General features: G+C 39.4%; 3 protein-coding genes across 10 annotated transcripts in view; all 3 read left to right on the plus strand.

The window, feature by feature from the left end:
* Positions 1 to 11669, plus strand: part of fam184ab (family with sequence similarity 184 member Ab) — a 114134-nt gene extending 102465 nt beyond the window's left edge. The window contains exons 19-22 of one of the 4 annotated variants that reach the window (XR_010911277.1): positions 2674 to 2791; positions 4014 to 4118; positions 5325 to 5495; positions 10667 to 11669. Coding sequence is in view for 3 of the 4 variants with exons in the window: in XM_067482718.1 (XP_067338819.1) it covers positions 2674 to 2791; positions 4014 to 4118; positions 5684 to 5940; positions 10667 to 10745 (559 nt within the window). In the remaining variant the exon portion in view is untranslated. Of the gene's footprint in view, positions 1 to 2673; positions 2792 to 4013; positions 4119 to 5324; positions 5496 to 5683; positions 5941 to 7322; positions 9241 to 10666 lie in introns of those variants that run through there. The other 3 variants (XM_067482718.1, XM_067482719.1, XM_067482720.1) reach the window with 3 other exon arrangements.
* An 887-nt stretch (positions 11670 to 12556) lies between these two features.
* Positions 12557 to 14987, plus strand: ptrhd1 (peptidyl-tRNA hydrolase domain containing 1). Its single transcript, XM_067481550.1, has 2 exons — positions 12557 to 12800; positions 14287 to 14987. The coding sequence occupies exons 1-2, from the start codon at positions 12591 to 12593 to the stop codon at positions 14455 to 14457; spliced, it is 381 nt and encodes a 126-aa protein (XP_067337651.1). The 5' UTR covers positions 12557 to 12590; the 3' UTR covers positions 14458 to 14987.
* A 4902-nt stretch (positions 14988 to 19889) lies between these two features.
* ncoa1 (nuclear receptor coactivator 1) overlaps positions 19890 to 23197 on the plus strand; it is a 48463-nt gene continuing 45155 nt past the window's right edge. For 3 of the 5 annotated variants that reach the window (XM_067483075.1, XM_067483078.1, XM_067483077.1), the window contains exon 1: positions 19890 to 20536. The gene's annotated coding sequence lies outside the window, so the exon portion shown is untranslated. The remainder of the gene's footprint in view (positions 20537 to 23197) is intronic. The other 2 variants (XM_067483079.1, XM_067483080.1) reach the window with 1 other exon arrangement.

A 23197-nucleotide genomic window follows, 5' to 3' on the forward strand; every position in this document is an offset into this window, starting at 1 on the left:
ATATCATTTAATCTGGTTGAGAAGTTTGCTTAGCAAAGTAGTGGCTTAAGATAAGTTTATGTTAGTAGAGTGTCATAAACTGGCAAGCAGATAGGATCCAGGTGCAGAACACCACAGACAGGCAAAGTCTAACATTTAATACTGTATGATAACAGAAGAAACTGACTTACTCGGGGTTCATTAGCACCATTCTGTTCTCCCCATTCTCCAATGGGGAGAACAGAATGCAACAACCAAATCTAAAAAGGAGTCAAAATGTCTAACAAAGCATGTAGATTAGGCAAACAGTCTGGCAAAGAAGACAAGTCCATAAATAAAAGTCCATAAACCCGGAGAGAAAAAATCAATGGGAATGAAACTGAAAACATCAGCAGCACTAGAAGAATGCTCGACTAAATACAGAACTAACAACCTGGCTTCTTCTTTATTGTGCATGTGTGGGTTTTCTTCCAGCTAGTCCGGTTTCCTCCCACAGTCCAGATACGTGCATGTTGGGTTAAGCAGTGACTATAAATTGACGGTAGATGTCCATAAGATTGTGAATGATTCTCTGTCTGTGTATGTTTCACAGTGTTAGCCCTGAGATGGACTGGGATAGGCTCCAGCCCCCCATGACCCTAAACAGGATAAAAGATTACAAAAAATGGATCAATGAGTTTTACTTCTGACTAAATCCTCCTGAGTCTCTTTTTTCAAAAATTTTACTTTACTTACCCTAAGGACAATCAGGACAGGACAATCTGGCTGACTGACAGTCAGTCCCCATATGTACCTCTTAGACGTAACCTTAATACCACTTAATGGTTTTTATGTTGTTGGACAAGGGTCAGCATGCTGTGGTGCACCATGTTGACCTCTGTATACTGCGTATAATGCGTGTGTGTGTGTGTGTGCGTAGGTGAGGCAATCCTCTGAAAGTACTGAGAGTAGAAGAATTAAAGGCAGAGAGATTTTTTTTAAAACGAAACCTGATCCAGAACTGTGACAGTCGGCTAAACTGGTAATAAACTGGCAACCGTGAGCAAAGCACAGCACTCATAATTTAAGTTAACATTATATTGTCAAACATTGATATTAGGCGAGCACCCAAGGAAAGTCTGATGCTTTATCTGCAAATATTTAACAAACACAAGGAACACAATGAATCATCTTTAAGGCGTGTACACAAGGACCAGCACAGGAGCCAAAAGTATATCTGATGAAACTGCGTATCCGTGTGTGTCAGTATCACTGAGCAGGACTGCAGTGGCTGCTCCCGTACAGCCGGGGACGTTTCCTTGGACAGACCACAGTTTATCAGGGAGACAAGCTGCTCTGGTGTTCTGCCTTTAACAAAGTGTGATTTTGCACTGTGGCATAAATGTCACAAACATACCCCTCAGTGCTTTGGTACTGTGGGAAGTGAGAGGCTATTTAACTCACTGTCACATAATGTTTTGGTAAAACTGAAAAAAAAAACAGTGTCACAGTTAGTGGACAACTATACATATGTATATGTATATACTTAATATTCGTCATCATAAGAGGAGGCAAATGTTTCCGTTAACTCTATGCAGATGAACACTGTTTGACACTGATGGTGACATTTTCTGATCACGACCCCAACATAAATAAACTTTCAGCTTAGCAACTTTTAAGTTTAATTTGCAGTATTTTGAAGTCAGTTGAGCTTATAATTACGTTTTTGTTTGTTCTTGTTTAATTGAAAATTTGTGTCTTCATAACAGAATTAAATCAGAGGTCTGAATGTTGTTCATCCAAATTATCTATTTCAATCAATTTATGATAATAAGTGGGGAACAACTGATGACTCGTGTAATATCTTGGAAGTCACGTTTCCGTACAAAACTTTTACAGGGGCGTGCAAAGTCTATGTTGTTGGCCTTTAAATGCTTTTTATTTCATTTATTCTAGTTTCAAAATGCTCCACCCAACAGTGGCACTTATGAATGTTTTTGGCTTGAAGAATATTTCACTCAGTTAATGTCCATTTGCTCAACGATCTTTACCGTGTGCCACATTAGGGGGAAATGTCAAAGCATATGAAATGAATCTGCCTTTACACAAGTGGCAATTTCTCTAAAGGCCAGTCTGGCCAAAAAAACTAAAATCCATTAAAACGTGAGCTGTCTCATAACTCATAGAACCAAAACATTCTCAAGAGGAATCGTGCGGATCTGTTTTTGATTTCAACATACAACCACTAAATGGTTTTTGTGATGAGAAGAAAAGAAGGAAGGGAAGAGCCCGGGCACTATTACAGTTTATTGATCGAAAGCTGATGAAAAAGGACAGTCCATGAATTACTCATCTTTTTACTCCTTGCAGTGCAGGTATTTAATTCTTGTAACCTATGAATACTGGTAAACACTGTAAAGTGCAAGATCTAATAAGTTTTCCTGGCCCTTATTCCTACTATTATTTTTTCTTGAATTAATATGGTGCATATCTGGAGCTAACGAAGCTGCAAACAAAGCCTGGTTACATAACATTTCAAGCAGCTCTCTTGTATAATCGAACAGTTTTGTCTTGTCTTTTTTAACTGTTATACTTATAACTGCGGGTGGGTTGCTTTAGGAAGGGCAGCCGGCCTAAAAATGATCCACTATGGCGAGATTACATATATTACATATAATAATTACATATATTTTATTTTTGTGTGTCCTCAAACAGGCTGGAAGGAACAGAGGAGAAGTTCAGGAACAGGGAGAGTCGTCCAGAGGATCTACAGATCATCGCGGAGCTGAAGGACATGGTGTCTGAGAGAGAATCTCTAGTCAAGAAACTGGTGGTGGGTACTGCTGATAGGCCAATACCTAAGTCAGGAGAAACTGGCATTTACGGCAGGAAATGGAATAAGAAGAATAGTCTTCAAATACAGAGAGTTTGTTTCTTAATAACCAAATGACAGTTGGGTGTTTCCATAAGTCACAGTGGTTTTCAGGATTCCCATACAACTGCTCACTGGCATTAGTTGTGGCTCACTTGGTAGAGCAATGGTGGATGAACCCCAGGGTCAGTGGTTTGATTCCCAGTCCCTCCTGGCCACATGTCGAAGTGTCTTTGGACAAAACATTGATACCCCTGTAGCACCATAAGCTATGAGAAGCATTGATGTCCTCATGGGGATCAATAAACTATTGCACTAATGTTATTATTAAGTTTAAATACAAGTTAACAAACAAGGAAAACTCAATCCAGGTCCAAAAATGACAGAATTTGCCTGTTTCAAGTTTGTGTTTGGTCAGAAAACGTGTTTTCTACAAAACGTTTAGATAAGATAGTAATGACAGCAAGGGAGGCTCCAAGATTACGCCCTGAGAAACCCCATATTTGTTTTAGGTGTTTGCATCACACTAAGGGCAACATCTGTTACGACAGAATATTAAACCAAGCAAATAAATGGAGATGAAGGTAATTACAGTACAGTGACAACCTGCTGACTTTCAACCTGACTTAGGAACATGTTATAGTTATTTTCATGTTTGTTTCTCTATACAATCTTCAGAATGTGCAATGATGGAATGTGTAACTTAAGCTTTATTTAAAGACTGTTTGATATCGGCATGGCTGCCTTTACGTCCTATCTTGTGGGATGCTCAAAATCCACTGTGCTTCACCTCATTACCACTGAGTTTCATTGGGTTTTCTCAGGGACACAGCTGACAATAACACAAGGCTACTGCGGTTCCGCTGCACTAATCACATGAAGGTGACTTTATAAGTCAGCTTACATTGGTCACGCTGTCGTGCAGTTTCTATTGAGGTTTCTGAGTCGTGCTTGTTACAACCACGAGTCGACAATGGGTTCTTAAAGGTAGCTAACCAGTCCAAAATCCAGATGGGAAATGAATTTAGAGCAAGAAGTAAGTCAGAGTGGGTAAAATGAATGTTTGAAAGCAGAATCAGGAAACTGCAGTGTCAAGTCTATAAAAAGTCTGCAGACAGACTCATTAAATTTTCAGCCTTCCACAGCCTTTCTGGTTGTCAGCTGACATGATTTTCTCCTTCAGGACGATAAGAAGTTCTACCAGCTGGAACTCGTCAACAGGGAGACCAACTTCAACAAAGTGTTCAATGCCAGCCCTAATGTAGGAGTTATCAACCCGCTCATCAAGGTAGGTCCTGACATCCTGTAGCACACCACACACAGGGGCACTCTAAGCCTGTGTTTTTCCTACATAGCAAAGATGATATCCACTCCATCTCATCTCATATCCACATTTCCGAGGAGGTTGTCAAGCTCTTCCAGCATTTTAGGTTTCAACTAAGCAAGAAATGAACTGCACTGTTTTTTTTTTTTTTACAGCAAAAAACAGGATTATGATGTTCCCAGTAAAAACGGAGAAAACTTTCAGAATTTATGGCAGTGGCAGATGGTGATGGAGTGATGGAAACATAGATTTTAGCACTTTTATTATTTTCTATAAAACCAAGGTTGTCAAGGACGGTGAAGGACAGGGAACAACCAAATTAATGGGAAATATTGGGCTTTTTTCTTTCTTTTTTTTAAAGAAAAAAAGCCGTGGCACCTTGAAATCATGACGTTAAAAAAACCAAATGGGATAATAATAAATATTTGTAGGCCTAATCAGGTTTGATTCATCAGATTTCATCAAAGAAATCAGTAGTTTGACAAACTTTAAAACTCCTGATAACCTTTCATATCAATCAAATCTCAACTATTTCTCTCTAAAAATTTAATATTTACAGCAGAGTTACTTTTTTGGAACACTGTTTTATATTATTTAGTATCTATTAATAATTGAACACACTAAAGCTAAAGCCAATCTGCTGCATTAGGACTTTGTAGCTGTGGCTTTATCAGATTTGAGTGGCAACAAGATTTTAACTAAATTGTGAATTCTGAATCCCGATTGGTCCATAGAAAAATGTGACATCCCAGCTGAGCTCCGCTGCCACATCACTTCAGTAAAATTTGCACAAAAACAAAGTGAGTTGTTCTAACCTTGTCAGATAGTTGCGCGTTCTCTCAGAAGCCTGTTGGTTTGAAGTGAGAAGCTGATTGAGGAAATGAGGAAATGATTTTCAGGGCCTTTAAAGGCTCCATTGCACCTGAATGACATGACAGTGATTCTTCTTCACAGTTTGTCTGAGCTGATGGCTCCCACTGCATGTTAAACACGTAACATCTCAGATTTTACAACTTCCCTGTAGTTTGTTTTTCTTGCTGTTACATGCCCACATATCTGTTGGTGTGTTGTGTGTTCAACATGTGCTAACTTTTGTCATGTGTTTGTGTGTATAAATGGGTGGTGAATTTCTCCACCCAATTCGAATGTTCTCCCTGACTTTTTCTCCAGCTTTCCTTTGCTTTCCAAGCCATTTGTTAGTGTGAGATGTTTCCTGCTTTGACACATCTCTTCTCATCTGAGCTTCCATTCTGCTATGAGCGACTGGTGCTTTAAGACTGAGACTGAGTGATGCCAGTCTTTAGACTGATCCATTCACTCTGCTTCAATCAAAATGATCAAGTTAGTTCATTGCTCTTTTTCTCTCTCTCACTGGCTGAGCTGTTGCAACCTCTAAGAGCTTTCCCTGCACTCCATTTGCCCCTTTTCTTCCATTTCTTTTATTTATTCGTTTTATTATTTTTGCTTTAAACTTCCCAATTGCTCCTTTTTGACCCCCGTGCCCCTCCTTTTTCTTTTTTTCTGTGTAGCAAAAGAAAAAGAATGAGAAAACAGCAGCCAGCAGATTCAGCAGCTCTCCTAGTCTCAGGGCTCTGGAGGCAGCAGGGATGGGTGTGGGTGTGGTGGGTTCAGGAAGTGGGCAGCCTCCACAGCCGCCACCCCCACCCCCACTCCAGCCCAGCCGTCTAGAGCCCATCCCCAACTCCCCCCTACACCACCTTGAGCTCAACTCCAACAAACCTCTTCCCCCGCCGACCCCTCCCACCGAACCCAAGAAATTCATGAGGTGAGACCTTTTCAGCCCTGATGGGCAGCAAGCTGGTCAATCCATGCATCAGTCATCTAATCACAGATGGATTAATTACAAAATCCAGCTGATTAACGAGGTTAAAGCACTTTTCTAATTTAACTCATCGCCTGAGTCTAACCTTGAATGTAGAAGCTGTAATTCAGGGCTTACAGTAGAACACACCAGAACTCTATGGCATGGGACAAAAACTGGTGTTTTACATTGTCATCTTTTTTCCTGCCAAATTATAAGGAGCATGCAGTCATTAGCATCATGAGCAGAGTCCAAAATAAACTTGAGACCATATGTTTGGACTGTTAACTAAACCACTCAGACTTCTGGGCTATTTTCTCTTGATATCAGTCTGCAAATGTGGGGCTTTTGTTTTGTAGCCACTGATCATCAATTTTGTTGGCTTAAATAATAACTGTAGATCTCAGGATGGTTGAACGTTAGCCAAAACTGTCTGACCCCATAAAAGGGTCTTAAATAGGCACTTGATAGTTACATACTCATTTTCTCACCCATTGATGATCCACGTGTAGAGCATTTAAGTTAAGACTATGATGAGAATTATTTATTGCTTTTCAGACTTTAACAGTGTTAACAACCCAAAGTCACTAATTAGCTTTGATTTAGTATCTACAGCCAGTTTGTACACAGAGGTGTATTATTTTTTTACATACTTTGTAACCCCCACACGATGATATGTACAGTGATGCACAAATTAATTTTGGAGTACACAAATAAGAGTGGGTTAGTACTGCTGGTACTACTATTGCTGGCAGGTCTGCAGCTTGCGTTAGTTATGTTATTTATGGAGAAATGCCCATTGTCCAGCCCTCAGAAAAACATGGAAACATCCCAGATTTGACCAGCTATGCATGGATATGGTTGCAAAGCTATGGTTGGACAACCACTGGTCAGGAGAGGGGTTTAGAGTACAGTACATTAAAAACTAGATGGTAAATGGTGTCAGCTACCTGGACTTCACGCACTAGCTGATTTTCAAATGTAATTAAAACACAGGACTGATTTCTACTACAGCACATTTAATTGAATGAAACCAACAGCATCACATCTGGTAAATAGAACTGATAAAATATGCAGAAATTAACATTGTACCCTGAGCAACTGGAGTTTCAGAGAATGGCCTTGGAATGCAAAAGGGGCTTGTTGTCATTTTCCTTTTTTCTTTACCATGACAATGTTTCCGTCAGTCAGTCCGAACATGTGAAACTGTCTGCATGCTGACATGTTTTCTTTGTTCTGTTGAGGAAGTTATACAACTTGTTGTTGGAATTTGTTGCTTGTTTGTTTGTTGCATTGTGTCATTTTGTGATTTTTTTTTCCCCATCCCCATCTTCACCTGGCTTCAGCATGTTGCACAAGCTGCATTTCTCCTCCTCAGCTCTACGTGGGATCGACTGTTTTTGTACAAAGTAAACTATTTTGTCATGTGAATTTTTAAAAAGTCGATATTATCTTTTGCTATCATGAATTTTCCCCCCTGTGTGTGGTGGTGTGCTATTTATAACAGCCTTCCTGCTCCTTTCTAAAATGCAAAAAATGCTTCTGTTGTCTTTTGATAATGGCTGCATTGGCCACTGAAACAATATGATAAATAACCTCACATGAATATATACAGCGTGTGTGTGTTTGCATGGCATGTATATTTCTCTAGCATGTGTGAGTGAGTTATTTTCTGTCCTTCCTGCTGCATGTTTTGCTGCTGTTTTTGTAGAGATGAGAAGCGGTGGCTGCTTCACTAAAGCTCCCGACAGACCTCTGTTTTTTATGGCAGCCACCTTTTGTTGCTACGAAATGCACACACACACAAACACACACACACACACACACACACACACACCACATGCATGCCAAATTTCTTGGAGGTGATCCAGGTTTTCTAAAGAAACACAATCTCACGTTATCACATCTCGCTGCTGTTGGTGGAAATGCAGGAGCACAAGCAGCACGTGAACACACACTCTTACACACTCACTCAACAGAGTGAAGCAGTGACAGTATGAGGTCAGATATTATAGATCTGCTTTGAAATGTTTTTAGACTCTGTTAAATGAAGGCGTCCCCCCTCTCCCTACACACTCTTTGTTCTTGTCAGACATTTGTAGTTAGACTAATCTCTCTGCCCCAGCAAAAACCCTTTTCCTAACAGCTAAGTGATAAGCAACTTGTAAACGGACCCCTTTTAAATCACTGGGTCTAAAAGTCTGCATGTGTTTAACCCTTAGGAACACTTTCATTAGACAGCAAATCTTATATAAAATAATTAGACAGTATAGACTGAACATTCTCCACCTTCCACCTAATTGGCATTGCTGAATCTCAAAAGCGCGCCTGCAAGCATCCAGAGAGTAATGATGAAGCTCATCCTACTTGCTGCCAGGGTAATGAGGGACTGATGGGAATATGAGTGAACATACAGAGAAAACATGAAACACAGAAATAGATGTGGCTGTAAGTTTAGCTGCAGCTCCTACAAATGCACTTAGGAAATGGCTTTAAACATCATAAGCCTTCTTTTATCAAAGTACTCCATCTCCTCGTCTTGTGCTCGCAGGAGGAACTAGAGAGAAAGTTGTTTATAAAATATTACTGTAGTAGGAGTGTTTCACTGCTCTTACTACAACGCCTTACCGGCTGAGCGATCAAATCAAAGCTGTGTGTAGCCCCCCTCTTTTCCCTTCCCTTTGCCAAATCTGCACTTTCTGCACGTAAGCTACTTAAAGTTATGTTTAAAAACCAGAGCAGATCCGTTTCATTTGTGTAAGCTACGTCTTTATTCATCAATCAGCTGAGTGCAATCTTTTTTATGTAACTGTAAATTAATTATTTAATTAAGTAGATTCTATTTTTTTACTGTACATATACGAGTAATAATGTTTTTAGGATTAAAACAGAAACCTTTGAGCATGTTCACTATAAACCTGACTTATCAGGCTGAACAAATATAAGGGAGGCCTTTTCGGAAGTAGCTGACTTCTTCAAGTGCAGAAAATAACACCCCAACCGCCACCAAATAATGTTAAATATTAATCCTGGGGTTATGCGACTGTTTATTTAAGAAGCAGCCAATTAGGAAAGCACAAGTTGCTCAAATAGGTGTTAGTCCAGCTAATCAGTTCAGGCTTTGGGAACAATAAATAACTTTATCCCCAGCTTCATTTGTTCAAACTGTCAAGATTCCATAGGTTATTCACACACACACACACACACACACACACACACACACACACACACACACACACACACACACACACACCAAGAGAGTAATTCAATAAGCAAAATTATCAAATGTTTTTATGTGAGATAATTAATTCTGTATTGGACTAGAAGACAGAGGTCTACGGCTTTTTGTTTTGGAGCTATTAAGCACATCTCTAGGTCTCCGGGCAAGACCTACAGGACGACCCTAATGCTCAAGGTGTCTGTGTGTCAGACGATTTTCGATTATTGGAACGTGCCGCTCTACAGCACAATATCAGTGGGGACCTGCATTAACTTTAAATTTGTAAAAGCTGGGAAATTACACAGATGTTTCTGATTCCTGATAATGACGTTGCCTCCACCGTGTGGACACAAATGTGAATTACACATTCGAACATTTAAACCAAATCCAGTGATTTGTTGGGAGGGTCGAACAATAAGTAGAGAACGACGGGCTGCATCTAAAATGGCCCATTGTTTTTGTGATTTGGCCAGTTTAAATGATATATTCATAATGATTTAATTCTGTCCTAAAATAGTAATCAGGCGCCCATATAAAGGATGAATATCATTCCTCCTGTTCACACTGGCCATGAAGAAAATGTGTTTTTAAAGAAAGTGAATGGGGATTTAGGTCAACACTCACTTTGTATTCACTTTGCATTTCACTTTGTATCTAAATCAAAAATGAGACATAAGCAGTTGAAGTTTACTAAGTTTCAAAGTTAAAGTCTTTCTACTGTGAAGTTCAGTTCCTTCTTTGTATTTCTCAGATGACAGTAATTAAAGGTAATTTGGTACTTAAAAAGGCTGCAATGCTCTGAGTATCTTTATAATGTGACAAATCCAGAAGGTTGCAGCCTTAATAGAAACTTTGTAATTCGTTTTTGCACAGATTTACGTCTGTGAATGTTGTTTGCACCTATTGTTTGCACAGGAGGTCTCCACTGGACAGGGGTCACAGCAAGTAAAACATGTTTCTGTGTTCATATGAGCAAATGCCCGGTGAACTTATCCTTTAAGCACAAAGCACAGAGAATGATAACCAGACACCAGTGGTGGAAGTACTGCGTCCATGTAAAATACATTTAGAATCTTGCTTGAGTCTACTGTTTTCATCCAAGTGCAAATGCAAAGTATTTCCTTGATTATGCTGCATTAGCCTGTATCTCAGGAAGACATTTATATATGAAATTACATGGCATAAACTGATAAACATAAACATATTTTGCTTAAATAAGTAAAAATCTATGGAGCATGTTAAGAAATATTCCGTGTTGGGTAAAAGAACAACAAAATCATCTCAGAACAACAAACATATTTGCTTTGTAAGTTGAGTAGCTTAAAATTTTACTTAACGTAATATTTGAGTAAATGTACTTCTTTCCATCACTGCTGTGCTGAATGTTAATCTCGCTTCTTTCCTGACGTGTCTTTTTTTTTTTTCTTTAATTTCACTTTTGTTGCCATGGTTTTGCCTCCTGACCTGAAGCCCTCCTGAAACAAAGGACTCCATCGACTCTGCGGACGCCCAGCGTCAGGAGTGGTTTGCTCAGTACTTTTCCTTTTGATTGACCACAACCCTTCAAACATGAGGATTCAGCATGTCAACCAAACGTTGAAAAAAAGAATTTAAAAAAAGAGGAAAAAATGTTAAAACTATTTGTTCTTTATTGTCATTAATAGGTTTGGAGATCAGTTCACTTTGGATTCAGTCAACCGAAGCTGTATTTATGGTTTGAGAATTTAATCTCATTGATCTGTCAATAAAATGCACAGAACTTGATGTCATTAATTTTCACTTCCTGTTGTTGACTGAGGTGAAACTGAACTGAACCCGATCCCGACCGTCAAATGTCATCATCATCATCATCACTCTGATCTGATTTGATTGTTTGATTATCTCTGATTGTTTCACTGTTTACGAGTTTCTCTCTCAGTACAGTGACAATGATCATCAGTATGTTTGATGTTTATTTTGTTACTTCCTAATTTATTTTGCAGTTTCTAGAAACTAGAACATAAATGAGTGGTGCGTTATCATGCTGCTAATTGCCATTGTTGGAGTACAGTAAGAAATCTAAAAAATATATATACATACATATATATGTATATATAAGAATATACAGTAGGTTATTGTGCTCTCGGTACATTGGCCCTCTGCATACAGCATCTTAGACTAGGAGGGCTGATCTAAGACCAGTTTGCCTCCTCATTTATGGTGATATTTACATGGAGCTGATCCTAGATCAGTTACACTTCTCTGATATGCTCCATGAATATAGGCTCAGATTTTAGGACGGTACCATCATGGCAAGTTTGTTACAGCTGCATAGAAGTTTCAGCAGATTTTGGTAGAATAATAAAACCTGTTTGTATGGTTGTCTGTCTCAACACAGATATGATGATGTCTCACCAATTTTAAGAACAAAAATAGCATATTTTATATTTATATTATAACGTGTATGCTTAATAAATAATTATTGTGACATTTACTTGTGTTTGCTTGTCATTTATTTGATCTCGTTTTATGATATTTTGGCAAATATTTGAGTTACAGAGCTGCCACAATTAGTCAATCAACTGCATTGTTAATGTACAATTAACCTTTAAGCCAACAGTTAAGAGATTTTGTGGTTCTAGCTTCTCAATTTGAGGATTTTATTTTGTTGGTCAGATAAAACAAGTGATATTTATACATTATATTGGGTAATGGACCATTACAGCACAGCTTTCAGTATTTTCTGTCATCCATGGAAAATAATAATTAAGAAAATAATCTTCACATGAATTCACACAATGAAAAAAGGCTTTAGTTGTAAGGGTGAGGTCAGCTCTAATTTACCTTTTTTTTTTAAACATTGAATGTTAAAAGTCTTTTAGACCAATAAAAAAGTGGATGATTTCACTTTTTAATAGTTTGCTCTCAGCTGGAGTTTGCAGGAGAGAGCACTGAGCCTCTGCCTAGCAGAAATAATAGCTGACTACATCCATTTTTTTAATCTGGTTCAAGGACTAAAGTTTTATATATAAATGGATTTAGATGCAATTTAATAGTAAGTCTTGTAATTTATTATGTATAATATAAAAATGTATTCCGTTTAAACTATTACTAGAAATAACACAAAAACACTTACAATTGTAAAACACAAACACAAACACATGCTACTGCATGTTAAAGGTCAAACCCAGGCTATAAACTGGCCCGTTCCTTTTTGATGTCCTGATATTTTAACACAATACGGTCACATGATTTGTGTTTTAAAATAATGCTTGGAATTATGAGTAGACAGGCAGCTACAAATATGCTGATTTGTTTGATGAAGAAGTTTGAAAAGTAGCCACCGGAGGGCATTGCAGCTGCACGGCTGCTGACCCGGAATTAAACCCTGGTTCGGTTCCTGTTCAGGCTGAAAATGGCGGCTTCGGGAGCCGGGTCTCCTGGCCGGCTGGTCCAGTATGTTGTTGTCCGGTCGGATCTGGTTCACAAGCTGTCCTGGCCTCTGGGAGCCGTGATAACTCAGGCCTGTCACGCTGCTACCGCCGCCATCCACCTGCACTACTCCGACGCGGACACACAGCGGTACCTGGCCGAGCTGGACTCCATGCATAAAGTGGTGCTCGGGGTAAGCGGGACACGTCACGCCAGACTCCGGTCAAATTTCTGTGACTTTAGTGCTTCTTTAATTCCCTAGGTTTATACAACGAATAACTTTTTAATACGATATAAAGATTTACTGCACAATTGTTAATTGTAAAACTCGGCAAGACTTTATATTTACAAGGTGACATGACATAAACTAATTGATACCATGTGATTCATAGATTTAGCTCCTTTAGCTAACCTGTGCGAGATGTGGGGAAGAGTAGTGGAAGCTACGTTAACGCCAGAGGTGAACATTTGTGAGCAGCAATATGGTTTCATGCCTAGAAAGAGTCCAACAGATGCAGTATTTGCTTTGAGGATGCTGATGGAGAAGTACAGAGAAGGTCAGAGGGAGTTGCATTGGGTCTTCGTAGGTTTAGAGAAAGCATATGACAGGGTGCAGAGAGAGGAGCTGTGGTATTGTATGAGGACGTCTGGAGTGGCAGAGAAGTATGTTAGAGTGGTGCAGGACATGTATGAGAGCTGTAAGACAGTGGTGAGGTGAGCTGTAGGTGTGACAGAGGAGTTCAAGGTGGAGGTGGGTCTGCATCAAGGATCAGCTCTGAGCCCCTTCTTGTTTGCTCTGGTGATGGACAGACTGACAGATGAGGTTAGACAGGAATCTCCATGGACTATGATGTTTGCAGATGACATTGTGATTTGTAGTGAGAGCAGAGAGCAGGTGGAGGAAAATCTAGAGAGGTGGAGGTCTGCTCTGGAAAACAGAGGAATGAAGCTTAGCCGCAGTAAGACAGAATACATGTGTTTGAATGAGAGGGACCCAAGTGGAACATTGAGGCTACAGGGAGCAGAGGTGAAGAAGGTGCAGGACTTTAAATACTTAGGGTCAATGGTTCAGAACAATGGAGAATGTGGCACAGAAGAAAAGACAGGAGGCAGAGCTGGAGGTAGCAGAGCTTAAGATGTTGAGGTTCTCTGTGGGAGAGACGAGGATGGACAGGATCAGGAATGAGGACATAAGAGGGACGAAAATGTTAGATGTTTTGGATGTTCTGGATAAAGTCAGAGAGGCCAGATTGAGGTGGTTTGGACATGTTCAGAGAAAAGACTGTGAATATGTCCGTAAAAGGATGCTGAGGTTGGACCTGCCAGGCAGGAGGTCTAGAGGAAGACCAAAGAGGAGATTTATGGATGTAGTGAGAGAGGACATGAAGTTAGTTGAAGTGAGAGAAGAGGATGCAGAGGGCAGCGTTAGATGGTGACAGATGATTCGCTGTAAGGGAACAGCTTAGAGGAAAAGAAGAAAAATTGCAAGATGTGAAGCACTTAAAAAAAAAACAACAAAAAAAAAAACATTTTTATATATTATTTCATATTTCAGTCAAAAAGTAGTAAGTTCATTGGATTCATTGAAATCTGAGGAGATATTATTTTCATGCACATATTTTTCAATAGCCTGGTTTACTATAATTTGTGTGTATAAATTGTTTTGCTGTTTCCTCCAGGCTCCAGATGAGGCCGCCCTGTCCACTCTATCAGAGAACCTGACTCTGGCCGGTGTGTCTCACAAGCTTTGGATTGAACAACCGGAGCACATCCCCACCTGCCTGGCTCTGAAGCCATATCCTAAAGAGACTGTCCAGCCGCTGCTGCGCAAGTTCAAACTCTTCAAATAACACTGTGCCTGCGCTCTGCAGCGCGTTAATGATTGGAAATGCGATCTGGGAGGAAGCCTCAAAAACATGTTTTCATCTCTCGGCAGTGTGGCCTTGTGATCACGTGAATTGTAGGAACAAGCTCTTACTGCAGTTCTCAGCTGGCTTAACATAATTCATAGTTTACATAAATGAATCACTGTTGTTTAATTCATATTTATATCATCACATTGCAAATCTTTTATGAGGATAAACTATATTTGTTGACCTGGTGAGTGAGTAAAGGTTTTATGTTTCAGATTCTCTTCATTCAAGCACTGATTCCTTTGTGTTATGAATGTAGTTTACAAACCACGGGGGTCTTCTTCGCATAACAGAAATCCATCTTCACCTGTAATATCTGAACTGATGAAAGAGAAATTCCGTGAACTTTAACATGTTGTTGCCACAGTGACATGGTAATTTCAACGCTTGCTCTGCTAAAAAAAAAAAACTAAAGACAAAACTGCAGGTTTATTTTCTGTTAATAAAAACCCTTATGTTCCTTTTGGGATGTTCGAACAGACTGTTCCATGAACGTGCTACTCACAAAACCTTCTTAAAGAGTTCAATGTAGTAAGCATTTTTAAGAAGACATTTTATAGCATAACATTTTATTAAATGTTAAAGTTCTGGTAACTGCTTATCTGCTCTCTCCAAAAAACACTGCAGTTTGCGACTAAAAAGCAAAGTCCCGGTTAGAATTAAATGCAAAACATATAGTCTGGATATGACATTGCTGACTATGTTGCATACTCCTCATTCGATACGTCAATAGCCAACAGTCACTTTGCTGACTTTACCACCCTGATTCTGCATGGATGCACTGGAGACATGAAGGGTAACGTTATTGTTTGTACAGACAGCTGCTCATGACGGCTCACGGTGAATCTGATGGTAAAACACGTACAAGAGAACTCCATTCCTTTGGGGACAGCTCATACTTGGCAGAAAAGTATAGGCATAAAAAAAGCAATTTCCTTGAAATGTGGCAGGATGCAACTATAGCTGAAACTAATAATCATTTCGTCAAAGAAAGGCAGCAAACTTTTACACTAGGTACATTTTAAAAAATGAAGCTTTTTGCCAATTTCTCCATGATCATCTAATCTATTAATCAAAAATCAAATCAAATTTCTACTTGCCACACAAGGAAGTCAGTCAAACTTTACTCTGGTATTGTGTGTAATGTAAATTCCACCGCCACTCGTTGCTACTGGTTTTTCAAGCTTCACCTTAGCACCAGAATGCACCTAATATTTCCCATGATTGAGAAATGCCATACACAGATTTTCAGAACCCAATCATATTTTATCAAACTGCTTGTTTTGTCTGAAATAAAGTCTAAACCCTAAAGATATTAAATATTTAATCACAGAAGATAAAAGGGGCTAATTTGTAATGATGCATGTAAAGAATTTAGGGTTTTTTTTTTGCTTAACAATTAACAATATTGTTTTTTCTTTATCTTTACTTTTATTCTCAGAAAGGCTAATCAGCACCTGATTGTTGTTCTTCTCTTTGGTCTAGAAGATTTTGTAACAGCCGTACGTGTTTAACGCAGCTTTTTCAAATCCATCTTGCATTTCTCTCGTGAACCTCACTGCCACATAAGTATTTGACACTTTGATGACACTGAACCACAGCAGTAAAGCTAGAGACCATGAAGCCAAAACAAGTTTAAAGGTACAGATGATGTTAAGCTGTTTAATATATTCACTATTAACTTCTGTCAGGTGTGAAGCTTTAGATTGTGATGGACTCAGAGCGAAACACTGTCACCTGTGTTAAAATCTACTGTATTAACTAGTGTCTACTGCAGTGTTTGACACAAACTCAGATACAATTCATCTGATACTTACACATAATAATGTTAATAAATTAAACTTTAGGATGCATTAAAATATCTACCAACTATGTAGTACTTCTACAAAATACAAGCTTCTTAAATAACTAATGTGGATCCTGTTTTTAGCTGAATGTATTCATATTAGAAAGTAACAGATACTACATGTGCATACTGTGAATAATTTTACACGTAAAAAATTTTGGGCGGTTACCTACATGTTTTTAAATGAGAATACAAACGAGTGTGACGCACCTTTAGATTCCAACACCCCACCCTCCTTACACATGTTATGATAGCGAGCTTCCCAAACATTCTAAAAATGTTTAAAAGGAACAATAAAACTCATTCAACAAAATATGTCAGAATTTCCATAGAATCACGTGCCTGTTTTCATGAGTCATAGGCCTAAAATCTATCCAAAATCCAAATCAATCATCCATAATGTTTGGGACATGGATTAATAGACATCACCAGTTGCTGGATGTCCTCTGTCAGGCCGGTCTTTTAGCCATCTTTATCTGTTGTGCCGTTGAACGCCAAAGGAGCTGTTATGACACAGACAAACAAGAATAAAATAGTTTGGGACACTTAAAACAACTCCTGGTTTTCCATAATGACCTGTGTGTTCCACACAGGTCATTATGGAAAACCACTAAAGGTAAAAGAATGATGGGATATGTGAAAAGGGGTTTTGAGGGCAGATGAAACCAAGATGGATTCAATTCCGAGTGAAGAGAAACGTAAGAGGGAGAAAACAAAATGACCAATATCCATGAAATGTGGTGAGGGTCTCTGGCTCAGTCTTTCTCTAACTGGCTCACTTATCTTCACTAATGATGTTACTGGTACTGTAGCAGCTAAATGAATCTGACGTATTTAGACAAACGTTATCTGCTCTACAACAAAGACAATAATCACTAAAATATGGCTAAAAAATGGGCAGTTGTTAAGTGAACAAGCTTATCGCCCAAAGTAGATGCATGTCTTTTATATGCTAGAACATAACTTTTCAATATTTTAAAAAACCTCATTTAATATTTGATGTTAGTGAAATGCTCCATAACTTTAATTATTGCAGAGAATTTTGCGATGTGGCTTCACCGTTGGCACTAGTAGACCATTCTACACCACTGAGCTGAACAGCCAATCCGTGCACGAAAAAAAGACCATGGTATTAACAAGGCCAGTGCCATTTACAACTTCTTGTCAGACATCATTTCAATTAGAAGTAGCTATAATGCATCTGTGGGGAGTGAGGCTGGTGTAAAAATGGGAAACTAATGATGTTTTGTTTGCACAGTGCAGTCTTAGCTCTTTTACTTTCCCTTCCTGTCACACAGCTACAGTGTATGTGTGGCTCCATGAGAAGGCTGTAGTCTTTGCTGTGTGTTTGACCGGATGACGTCAACGCGGCAGATGCACTTTCCTTGTGTGTCACACGCAGACGAGAAAGAAACCCAGCGAGTGTATGTACAGTTTAAGATGACACAGGCTTTGTGTCATCTTAAGGGGAAGAGGGGAAGCTGCAACACATTAAGGGGACACTAACTTTTGCACATGACTGTATGTGCAGACCCTTAACTCGACTCAAGAGAAGCTACCAAGCAACTGGTGATGTCTGTAAACACAGCTCCAATATCTACATGGTAAAACCAAATGGATGAAAAATTAAATTAAAAGAGAGAATCTGCGCTTTAACGGTATTTTTAATCACAAATGTAAAATTGTGATGAACAGAGGCAGATAAATATCTGATGAATCTGTGTCCCTGAATACCTCCTAAAGACACACCCATACACAAACATTTTTTTTTAGGAATGGATCAAATAGATGGCGCTCATACTGATGACTTCACCGGGTATTAACGCCCCACTTTTGCAGTTCCTCTTAGCTTTGCTGATTTATTTTAGCGCCTTTAAGCTCATTGTTTTGCCGCCCGCAGCTTTACCATTTCATTCTCATTGTCCTCATCAATACCGTTTAGAACGTGAACATCACCACCAAACAACAAATAGACAAAGTCAGCAACTATCTGATGACATGGCGAAGGATGAAGCAGCTGATGTGTCTCAGCAGCGGAGAGGAAAATATCAGTCACATGCCTTTGTCTGTAGGTGCTTTATCCCTCTCTGCTGCCGCTTTTTACTTCCCCGTTGTTGTTTTACGTCTCTTTTGTTGTGCGTCCCTTTGTAGCCCGACTGTTTTCCAGCTATGTTACTGTTTTTCTTGCTCTGTAGTCATTTTGTGTGTCTTTGTATAGCAGTTTGTCTTATTGTAGTTCTCTTTGTCTCTTGTAGTGATTATTTTTCAGGATATTTCCATTTGTTGTTGTGGCTCCATTGCCACATACATAGCATGTGTCCGTGCTGTTTGCATTTTGTCTCTGTAGTCATTTTGCATCTGTCTGTTGTATTTTTCACATTGCTTTGTGGTCATTGGGTCTTTATGTTGTTTTATTGTTATGCTCTCTGGTCATTTTCTGTATCTGTGTAGTAGTGCTTGTTTGCCATGATGTTCACATGGGTACAGAGCTGTTTACTCAAATACAGTATCTAAGTACAGCTTTGAAGCAACTGCACCTTACTGAAATATTTCCATTTTGCTTTACTACAATTCTGAGGGGAATATTGTCTTTTTACCTACATTCATTTTTACACCTTCAGTTACTAGTTATTTTATGCAGATTCCTATAGAGAGTATAATTAACAAGGTACTATATTATCATAGACAAAGCAGCTGTCAGCACACAAACTTGTTAAAATCAGCTCCAGGTTTGGCAACTGCTGATTGTGTTCAACACCAAGTCGCAGAAATGTTTTTATTACTATGATTTTTCATTGCCATAAACCTTAAAAAAAAACTGGTCAAGATCTGCTCATTATCAACAGCATCAAATTTAGTACTTTTAACAATACATTTGTTTTCCTATACGTGCACCCGTACTTTTAGTCCATTTTACTGCATGTTTTGACAGCTTTAAATTAAGTCCAATTTGAAGTGTGGTCTCTTTCTGTATGCACTCAAGCAGAATTGTTTTTAGGACAAGCCCTTACATGTACTCCTACATGTGTGGCTGTGGTCCTTCTGCATCTCTCCTTCATTTCTGATTTGCTCTGCTGTCTTGACTTTCTAACAAGATGCAAGTCAATCCAGTCAAACTAGTTTTTCATTTGACTGGCTTTCTAATAAGTCCCCTGACACACAGGTTTTGACCCTTAGGCCACTGGCCACTGGCCACTTCTGTGATGAATAACCCTGATAACTACAGCACGTGCATGTGTTTACTTCTTGATTCAGGTAAGATATTGGTGGACAGACGTGACAACTTGTGAATCGGGGCCTATTGGGGTCGGCGTCACGTCACGTACGGAGCCCAGGCTTTTATGCCACGCTATTGTGCATCAGCGTGCAAAACCTACTACATTTATTGGATATTGGATTGGTGTCCTCAAATCTTGGCTTTTGGGTATAATGTCATTAGCAAGCTGTAAACAATCCTCATGTCTTCTTCACCAACACAGTGGAAGCTTCTGCCCTCCTCGTGGACGCGCCTCCACGCTGCGTGTGAACGAGCAGCCCTGTTTGTTTGTGTTGAGATATTGGAAATGGCGGAGAGCAGAGACCAAAACGATAACTTGGGTTTGCAAACGCGAGTGCGCCGTCATTGAAACAAAGAAGACAGCCACGCAGGATTGTTGGAGTTTCCGACGGTTTGCTAATGTGGATGGGATTTAAGACGGGCACAGCGAAAAAGGATTTTTGGTCCAAGGTTTGGATTTAGCGAGCAGGTTAGCCAGCTAAGCTAACCGTGCTAGCAGCCTGGCGCTGGCTAGCAGCAAGTCGTGTGTGATTTTAACCACGCAGGCTTGTTTGTCAACACAAGCTGACGTTAAATTGGTGGCGAGCCAGCTAACATACAACTTTAACTCGCTTTCCATGCTTCCGCACTTGGGTTTCTGACATGATCGCCACAGTTGACCGCAAATCAATCGATCCAAAGTAACGTTAACAGTGGATCAAAAGTCAGACATCTGACAATCCTTGTCGCCAGCAAGCAGTAAGTTAAGCTGGTTAGCTAAGTTGGCTAACTAGCTTGTTTTACGCACAGTCTGAGCTGCCCTTTGCATGGGAATGAATCGCCCAGAGTGACAACTTACAGCAAGACCCCGTTGGCAGGATCATTATCCGCAAGTTAAACAGACGACATCACAGGTAAGCTAACCGAGAAACCCTGCCGTAAATGCATGACAACATGTCATCCTGACAAACCATGACTGAACTGGCGGCTGCAGCGGAGGGCATGCCGAGGGCCTCCAAACGCGCCTGACTCATTGTTGATTTTTCCACATAACGTTGCTATAATTCACGGACACCATCTTCTGAAACTGAATACATAGCGTGCAGTGCTGCTGACTGGGACATTTTGCTCCTTCGCCAGCTCCACAGAAAGATCGTGTAGTTCTTATGTAAAACTGCGCGATCGTCCACAGGATGTCGTCGTTTTTCATTTGATTGACCTGAAACTTGCGTCCTGAACGCGAAAAACGAGCAATTGACATACAGCAACGCAACTCCGGCCATTTTTACAAAACCCCTTTATATAACCCATTTACAGTGTTCAAATGTCCAAATGTAGATCAAGGGTAACTTTTCACAATTAAAGAACATGCTAGCCATTCATTAACTTCAAGCAGATAATGTTATCAGCATATTCACTGTAACTGATTTCATCTAATAGTAACGGTTAATTGATACGGTAATAACAAACACTTGGTCATCAGCTATATTCCTACATAATTAATCTTTGAAGTCGTTACTATAAGCAAATACAAAACAGTCTTACAGTTTGTTAAATTATAACTTTAGATGTGGTGATTTGGATTTTACATTTTTCCTATGTTTTGTAGCCATTAACAATTATGCAGCAATTCAGTAAATAACTGGCAGTTTCAATTATAGTTTTAGTTTCTTGTGATTAGTTTCTAGCTTAAATCTTTGAAGTTGACAGATACTTGTATTTGCTTGAAAGTGTGTTTGTTTTAAGTGCAAGTGAGTCTTGTGCAAAATATTGGTTGTCACCACCTCCAATCAACCAAATCAGTGAGTGTGTCATTCTTCAAAGGTGAAGGGAGGAATCAGTATCTGTTTTAATGTTGAAAAGACAGCTGCATGATAATGCATTTTTGTTTTCGGTGGTCTTCTTAATGTCTTTGTTCATTTTTATTTGTGTCTTTATTACTTAAAGAAAGATGATTTCTTACCACACCGTAGAGTATTGTTTCAAAAGTGTTTTCTCTTTTGTACTAAAGTAGATCACATTTTTTTTGATTGCTCAGTCTTGTGATGCTAACAAATGCAAAACAACAACAGTGTGACTATTTGACCTTTTATTTTACTGTCCCATATCACACGTCTGTTTTTGAGCACTAGTTAGTGGTGTGTTTATTCAGGGCACATTCTTGATCCTGTTGTTTTAATATATGTTGCAGGTAGCTGCTTTGTTTTCTTTGGCTGTGATCAGTTTGTGTAATATTTGTTTTGCAGACTAGTAATGTTCTAACTAGAAGCATTGTAACGCCTCTCTAGATTATGATGTACCCCAGATAAGAGCCAAGTTTAATGTAGGCCTCACTTATTGAGTTTGTTTAAAGTACATGCCTCTGCTACACAGCGTAAAGTACAACCAGGCTGAACATATACACAAAAACACAATTTTTACCATCCAAGCCAGATAAAACGGTGTACTCAACAACATCTTCAAACCTATGATGAACATCCGCCTTTTCCAGTATCAGGAGCCATAAGGAAAACCATTAAGTCCTGTGGTCACCTTCACCTCTCCAGCCAGAAGAGAGTTTGTGAAAACCGATGGGTTTGTGGATGCTGTGAGGAAAACTGTTTTCACTTGATGGTTTTCAAAATATTGTGAGGATGCGATTACAATATAACCCTGTGTGTCTAACATTCTGCTGCAAGAGGCTGCAAAATGGCATCTCCAGTATGAGCTCTTTACAAAGCTGTTAAGCCTACCTAAAGATGAGCCACATTTGAGGGAAGAAGGAGTGGGAGCCCTCCTCCTCCCCTTAGCTAAGTTCTGTGTCTGTATGGAGAATGAGCAGCCATTTTAGCACTGCTGCAGCCTGCCTGCCACTGTCACAGCATTGTTCTGCTGAAGCTGAAGTATGTGTTTATGTAGTTTCGAGACCTCTGGGACACCTGCAACCAACCTGTGAAAATGTCACTGGCTTTCGCTTAGGGTTAAAACTGAACAGCACATTCTGAATACTAATGAATGTTGTATGTGGTGTCAGATAAATCACCTGCTTAGACAGGCAAGCAACTTTTTTGGGATGATAGCACTTGAATGTCTCAGCTTATACAGTTGTCAGCATTTGCCTGGTGGTGCTGTCATGTCACTTTAAATCTGTCTTTGATAATGGCAAAGCATGTATTATCTGTGCTGGGTCAACTCAGAGTCTTCAACTTGAGCAGATCAGCCTGTGCATTAGTCTACAATAACAGAATACATTAAATTCCCTGGCCTGAGTAATTTTAAATAAGAAGAATCATAAATCCACACATTAGAATATCTATACTGATTATTCCTGTTGCAGGGGAACCAGAGTTACTTCCATTTGTGAGTGGTTAAACGGTGGGTGCACACTCGACTGAATGCCAGTCTATCTCAGGGCTGAAGCATAGAGCTAAATGTGGACAGACAACCATGCACATTCACACTAAATGAAGATTCAACAGTTAATAGATTAATATAATGGACTCATAAAAATATTTTATATTCTTAAGCAGGGGAATGCAGAAGGACAAATAGTCAAATGTTTGTTTTACAGCTAATTCTGAGTAGACTGACAACAT

This window comes from Channa argus, chromosome 17, assembly GCF_033026475.1.
Source record: "Channa argus isolate prfri chromosome 17, Channa argus male v1.0, whole genome shotgun sequence".
Classification (NCBI taxonomy): domain Eukaryota; kingdom Metazoa; phylum Chordata; class Actinopteri; order Anabantiformes; family Channidae; genus Channa; species Channa argus.